Here is an 8,093-nt window from a genome sequence, read left to right on the forward strand (position 1 = left end):
TTTATTAAGTTATAACACATTTTGAAATGATGAAATGTATTGATGATACAAAAGAATATAATTTAATATTATAGGTTAAAAGGAGACTAATCACTAAGAAAATCAATAATTTAGATCACTGAATGGTATTTGAGTAAATTAAATTCCTATTGAAAGTTTAGAAAATTCAAGATTTGTCTAATGAAAGTAACTTTGCTTACAATCTAAGCAACTGACTTGATAAATTGGGTAAATAATGTATGAAGACTAAGTGAAACCATATGTTTAATAACCCTGAGTGATTAGCCATTTTGTTACTGAATTTTACATAGGCTAGAATTTAATTTAATAAATCGTGGATCATTCATTTAATTTGGGTAGGTCATTTCTACAATTCAGGAAATTAATTAAAATATATCCTAGGCATGGTGGACCAATTGTTCAATTATATAATGTGAATAAATAAATAAATGAAGAATTTATTTATGATTAGAATTTATTATAAAATAATAAACTTAAGGATAAATTTGGAATTTATTTTGAAATATCCATGGCACGGAAGACCACTTTGTTTAATTTAGATATTCCCCGGAGTAAAAGTTGGGGGATATTACCCAAATTAATTATTATGCTGGTAAGCTGGTTTAAATAAAGAATTACTTATTATTTGCTGGTAATGATGGAGTGGACTGTATTTATTATAAATTTATATCATAGGCTTTTAAATGAAATAACCTCTATTTTCTTTTTTTCTTGAAAACTATTAAGTTTTCTGAAACAATTTGTTGTACGGTTTGAATAAAAGTGATTACAATACATGTTAGTTGGTTAGTTATAAATTTGGTTTCATTACATTAATTGATGAAAGTATGACACTTTACTTGTTTGAGATATTCTTGGAGCTTGAAGATTTGTTCTGGTGTGAATGTGAAGGTGGAAGAAGGGTTCTCTCTTGTTTCTTTCTCCTCATCCTTCTGCTGCCGCCGCTACCTCTCTCGCCTGAGTGTAAAGTTTTACTCCCTCATGATTATTATCAGAAGAGACCTTGAAGAGTTCTGTCTCATTCTCCCCCTGTACAGGTCAAGATGGCTTCTCTATTGGTTCTAACCCCTTTGTTTTGGGGACCAAGATGGCTGCCCAGGCCTCGTACCGCTTATCTTTGCCACTAGATGGCATCATGAATTTCTGTTCAGACGTTAGGGGGCGACTTACTTAAACATGCATATTGTTTTATTTTTTCATACAGTTTTTGATAAAATAAGTTTATGCTTTGATATTTTAATAATGTTACTTAATTTCTATAGTATTTAAAGTAATCTTATGAGTATAATTAGATCAAATAGAGGAAGCATCTCATAGAGGGTATGCGACTACTGACTACTGGTGCACCACAAGGGTAAGTGACTACTGACAACTGATGCACCACAAGGGTATGCGACTACTGACTACTGATGCACCACAAGGGTATGCTACTATTGACTACTGTTGTAGTTTTTACACAAAACAACTCACAATGACACTTATAACTTTTATTAAGGACAGAATGAAATGAATGACTTACAGTGTGTATCTTAAAAAGGTGATCGACATTGTTTACACACATGTGTTGTTTTTGGCGGACTCTATCTGTACTAACCAACAAACAATAAAAGATACATTTATAATATAATTAACAAATTCAATTTATTATTATCAATTAAATTTATTATTAAATTATTACTATTTACTTTTAATTTTAAAATACCAAATTTCAAGAAACACTAAAAACATAAAATAATCTATTGCAGGTGGTGCCACCACACTACTAATGCTCCTAAAAAGAGTGTGACGATTGCAGTGTAAAAAGAAAAAAAAAATTAACATATACCAAGTATCATCAGTATCCAACAAGTCATTCAAATGTGATGCTACTTCTCTCCCCTCCGTACTAAAAAGTATTCTATAATGATGAGAAGATAGTTAACCGTGGATAATATATGAGTAGAAGATGATTGGGAGTACGTTCAGTGAAAAACACATATAAGTAAAAACTTATTTGTTAGTTCCAATGTTTTGTCCAGAATTTCTAGCCTTCATCAGGCCTAAGAAAAAAACAAAACAAAATAACAGCCAATTAATAAAAGGATATATAGAATGATTAGAAAATAACTAACATTATGGATACATGAATAGTGTTGACACATGATTAGTTCAAGTATTATTAGAAGATAATGGCTGTATGTAAGCTGTATTATCCCTATCTATCCAGTTAACATTATTCTTATTAAAAAATATGTAGATTACTTCCTCCTTGTCTAAGTCTTAATCCCTGACATTTTATCTGCCTTTAATTTTTACCATCACACCTTAATTTTACTGTTGGACTTGAAAATAATCACTCCCTTCCTTTTCTTGTCCTCATCAAAATAAACCCAGACAATACCATATCCATTGACTGGTACACTAAACCAACTTACTCAGGCAATTAAATAAATACTCATAACTAATAATTCCTCCCCCCTCTCATAACATTTATAAACAACTAATAACTATTAATGTTAATTTTATTTCCCCCTCCATGTTTTATGTCCTTTTATATATTTTTTAAATTATTTGTTGTCACCATTTATATGTTTCTTTTAAAAATCTTTTTTGAATTTTTTAAAATTTCTTATTTTTACCCTTCCATGTAGCTTGTAATGTATTCTTGACCTTCTAGTGGCTTCATTATCTTTCTTACGTACTTTTTAAACTCAAAATGTCCCTGCACGCGCCACTTTACTTGAATTTTACGTCCCTTCCAAGCAGCATTGTTTATGTTTTTTTCCTCTTTCTTTTTACACTCTTCTCCTTCACTATTCTTTTCATATTTCTCCTTACCCATGTTATTAGTTATGTTCACTACATATTATTATTTTCATATTTACTTATTATTTTATACTTTATTTTATTTTATTTATTTTTTTTTAATATTTCTTCTCCCCCTATTATGTATATTACCATTCATTGTTCACCTAATTTAAATAATTTTTTACTATGTTTACTTTACAAATTTATTATCGTTACTGTGGCAATACTGCCATCCCCACTCCTCCCAATACCAACCGTCACTTTGGTTTTTGACTGCCATCAAAACAGGTATGCATTCTGTCTCATCATTTGATTTGTATTTTCTTTTTTCATCTCTTTATTTGTACTTTCTTTAATATTCCTTCTCTTATATATCTGTTACTATTCCCTTTTTCATTTACTATATACAACCTTTATTTTTCTTATTATATCTTACTTTTCATTTTATACCCCTGTTATTTTACACTTGTTTTTTCTTTTTTTTTTTTCCTTTTTGTAACTATAGTGTTTGTATCTTTTTTAGCCCTGACGAAGCCCTGCAATGTGGGGCAAAACGTTGGCTCAATAAAATAGTACAATTATCTACTATTTGAGTTTTTTTTGACCGCACCCGGACCATATTCCATTCATCTATACACACGGTCAATCAATAGTCTTCCAATATTTACTTATTATTTATTTTGTCTTACTTAACTTTAGATTTTGTTTCTTTATTCCAGTATTTTACTTGCATATTTCATTAATTACATATTTTTTCTTTCTATTACTTTAATTTTTAGATTATTATTATTAAATAAAAATATTGATATTTCTTAGTTTCTTTTGCATTATATTGTATTATGTAACTTTATACTTTAATTTCCTTGATCCTGCTATTTTACTTACTTATTTAATTACCTATATACATTTTATTTCCCACTTCTTTCATTACTTTATTTATATTTTTAATAATTTGTATTTATATATATTTACTAACTTGATTTTCAAATATTTTATCATTTTATTATTTATTCTTTCCTACTACTTAATTTTAATATTACTCTTCTCATATACTCAGCCTCTATCTGCTTATAATACTTAAACTATTTATGCCTGTCTACACTATTTATTTATCCATAATGTTAGATATTTTCATATTTTTTAATCATTCTATGTATCCTTTTATTCATTGGTTGTAATCTTGTTTTTTGTCTTAGCCCTAATGAAGGTTAAGAATTCTGGCCGAAAAGTTGACACTAATAAATAAGTTCTTACTTGTGTTCTTCACTGACTGTACCCCCAACCATCTTCTCATAACAAAAGTTCTAATTTTTTATGAATTATTTCCTTGCAATAAACTTTTCCTACACTGAAGGATAAAGAAATTAAACTTGTCCTACACTGAAGGACAAAGAAATTAAACTTTTTCTATGATTGTGTTGTTAAAGCTGATCTAAGTAACCTTGTGAATTAAAGTAACCCATTTTATAAATTTCATTCATAAAGCGAAATGGTTAGTGAGAAACCGGATACTGTTACATTTATAATTCGTAAATTTTCATTTAAAACTAATTTAGGTGGAGTATGGATAGGAGTTGGTATTTTTGAGAAAGGTTTCCATCAACTCGGCTTCCATTGTGGTTTGGCCATCTTAACAATTCTGCTGACATACTCCGCCAAGAGGTTCTCTGAACCCAACTACCCTTGATACCTGATAAGGGGCCTCTACATGTTGGCCAAGCCATGGCGAACTCAGACATACGCGAGCATGTGGATAGGTGGCTTGGCTTGGTTGGCCTATGCTCGTTGCCGATCCGTCCAGGGTCGGTTTTTTGGACACAGATCAAAGGGGTTCGTGAGAGCACTCGTGTAGCATCTCCACCATTGTTCTTTGTCTAGTTGCAACTGAGAGCTGTTAGGAGGTTAAAGGTGTTTGTTGGGACTTTTTATAATAAGTTTTATATTTAATCTTATTTATTTATATTTAATTTCCTTTCATTTTTTTTTTGTAATAAAAATAATACAATCCAAGTGCAATGGCTGAAACCACTAGTACGTCCGCCATGCTTGCCTCTCTGAATAACACTGACATGTGGATGGTCTGCTCTTTGTTTACCGAACATTTGTACAAGCCTCCGATTCGTGGCGAGCGGCCAACATGTGAATCCACCTTTAGAAGATGGCATAAAATGAACCTCCTATTTGGTACCATCCCAGTTTTGCAACTTTTTTCCATATTAAACATAGTTTTTTTAATTTCTCATAAAATTCTAATTAAAATAAGTCCAATGATTTTTGTTAATTTCAATAAATTTGGTTTGTCGTTTGGGAATATTTAGTTATCTACGAGAGGAGCCGTGTTTGAAATCTGCGTGTTTAGAAAAATATGTTTACGCATGCGTGAGCGAAAGTAATACGATTGATGGAATCTGATAAAATCTGTATGTGGCCTACTATATACCATCTCGCATAATACGATAGATGGAATCTGATAAAATCAATATGTGGCCTACTGGATACCATCTCACATAATCCTTGAAAATGTCATCTAAATTGGATTAACGACCCGAACAAATTTGCTTAGAGTCGTGCACAAAACCACTAACTTAAATTACTTTCATTTAGAGTAAAATTATAATTTTTTACATTTTTTCAGTAAGAAATAAACGATTTGAGAAAATAATTTTGTTTAATAGGTAGATTTCTTAATTGTTAACATTGGTCTAACTGTATATAATAATATACTATATAAATAAACCATTCCAATGCTATGAATATTGGGGCACCCTGGTCATGCGGGTTACTAACTTTCAATTTATTTATAAGTAAATTTAAAAATATACATGTTGAGCCAAATAAATAAGAAATATATTAGCCTGAGGCATTATTCAATACTAATGCAACTTATCAATAAACACCTGTGCAACGTTTTAAAAACAATATTGAAATGCACAGCATCTTCATCTTCTTTTATTAAATTAATTATATAAATTGGCTTAAGGACTTAAACCAAAACATTAAAACCATTTTAGACCTCTCAGTTCGCTTAAAAAAAAATGTACAAATCAATAGTCAAATGACGATTAAATAATCGTCTTAACATACGAAAGATAATGAATGACAATTTGTATTTTTCATTAGTTAAACATCGTCCTTGGTGAGGAAGGATTATTGAAATGCAAAATTCATATTGGAATATCTCATTAAAGTTTCATGAGCCATTGTAGATGAGCATTGTGTTGAACTCCCAATTGGGAAGAACTAAAAGCCAGAGTTATTTATGTTTAAGAAAGGTGCCCCCTCACTTCTGGGCTGAGGTTCATTAGGCCATCTGGTGGCAGGGATAAGGGGTAGGAAGCCTGGGCAGCCATCTTGATCCCCAATAAAACAAAGGGGTTAGTGCCAGTTGAGTAGCCATCTTGACCTGTGGTTGTTGGGTGAAGAAAGAGACAGTACTCTTCAGGAAAGTCTCTTCTCATAAATCATGAGGGAGTAAATCTGTACACTCAGGCGAGAGGGGCAGTGGCAGGAGGATGAGGAAAAAGAACCAAGAGGAACCCTTCTTTCATGTACATCTTCAAACAAGAATCAACATTCAAGTCTCAAGAACATCACACAAGTAAACTGCAATATTTAAACCCATTCATGTAATAAAACCAAATTTCTCACTAACCAACTAATCACATTGTAACTATTTTGCTCAAACCTTACAACAAATTGTGTCAGAAAACTTTAATGAGAATAGAGGTTATTTCATTTTAAAACCACATTATATCAAGTTATTTAAATACAGTCCACTCATTACCAGCAAACTATCAGTAATTCCTTAATTTGAACCAGCTTACCAGTATAATAATTAATTTGGGTAATATCCCCAAATTTTTACTCCGGGGAATACCTAAATTAAACAATTTAGTTAAATGAAACCCTGGAGTAATGCTATAATTAGTCTATTGTGCAAATGAGTTTCAATTTATTCTTTCAAAGCTAAAATATAATTTCTGGTTCCATTGAATTTATGGGTTGGTATCATAGTTTATTATGTATTTAGATTATCGTAGTGGTTCAACTTCTACAAGATTTCAATTCTGTACACATGTTCGGAATTGGCTGTGACTAATTTCATTTTCTGTTGTGTCAGCCATAGATTGAATCCTCCAGGTTCTTGCGGCCCTCTTAAAGGATGCATCAAGCCTTTATCTTTTAGTTGGAATAGAAAAGGCTGGAGGTTCACTTATATTTTTATATTCTCAATGCATTAAACAAAATGTCCTCTTTAATGCCAAGCCCCTCCCCCTCTCCACTTCCTTAAGAAGACACACATGTAATTCAACACCTTCTATTAACAGCTGTATGAAGCATGCCTTCAACTGATGCCAGACACACATTCACTTTTGGTTGGCTGGTTGGATTTTAGTGGACTGTACAATTGAAAAATAAACCATGATTGAATGAAAATAAAATTCTATTATCAAAGTTACAGGTGATGGTCGAAATAAAACATTTATGGTTAAAAGGGTTAATTAATTTTGAATGACTGGGCTATGGAAAATTGTAGATATAATGAGGTGGTTGATGATGATGGTAATTAAGCTGAATTAGGTAGATTTACTCCATTCCCCGGGTTCTCCCTCTCCATTTATTGATTTCTCCACGGTTCCTTTATTTCTTGATCTCTCTCCTCTGCTTCCAGAAACCAATCCAGTAAATCTAATCATTCACGGTATTTTTTACTGATTAGTGAACAAAAGAAGAATTGCTGTTTCTGGCAAAGGAAAATGGCTCTCTCCCAGCCTGGGTAACTTCTTCTCACCACAGAGAGCGCTGGAGGAGGTGAGTCTTGAATGTTGCCCACATTGGGCACTAGTATTGGCTACATTATGGCAGCCTCTCCAATTTAACCTTTCGGTTGCCGTAGGTTACCATGAACATACCGCCCACATAAATCGCTCCATATGATTACCAGAGATGGCTTGTTTAGGCTAATTTAATAAAAAAAAAAAAGGAATATGAGTAAGAAAAAAAAAGAAATAAATTCTTGTGTGAGATAGAGAAAAAAAAATAAACCAAATGTGTGCAACTTCCAGGAATTATGCTGAGGATGCGTCCGCCGACCCTAACGATCCCCAAAAGGGGATGAAAACTAAGTAACAACTTACTTAAGGGAACTAAAACACACTCCTTGTGTGTGAATTGATGACTAAAACAACACAATGAGTCCTACCATGAAAGAATAAAACAATCATATTATCCTAACTATATACATGAATAAGAAAATAATAAACTGGCAAGAACAAAACAATCAC

The 8,093-nt window shown here is 31.8% G+C and overlaps 1 protein-coding gene across 1 annotated transcript in view; it reads left to right on the plus strand.

Moving 5' to 3' along the window:
• The first annotated feature begins 1,343 nt into the window (after positions 1-1,343).
• Positions 1,344-8,093, plus strand: part of LOC136796595 (uncharacterized) — a 9,542-nt gene continuing 2,792 nt past the window's right edge. The window contains exon 1 of the mRNA XM_067050721.1: positions 1,344-1,375. Coding sequence (XP_066906822.1) covers positions 1,344-1,375 — 32 coding nt within the window. The remainder of the gene's footprint in view (positions 1,376-8,093) is intronic.

The sequence above is a fragment of the Halyomorpha halys genome, unplaced genomic scaffold (assembly GCF_000696795.3).
Source record: "Halyomorpha halys isolate HHAL.00 unplaced genomic scaffold, Hhal_1.1 Scaffold2577.1, whole genome shotgun sequence".
NCBI classification, from domain to species: Eukaryota; Metazoa; Arthropoda; class Insecta; order Hemiptera; family Pentatomidae; genus Halyomorpha; species Halyomorpha halys.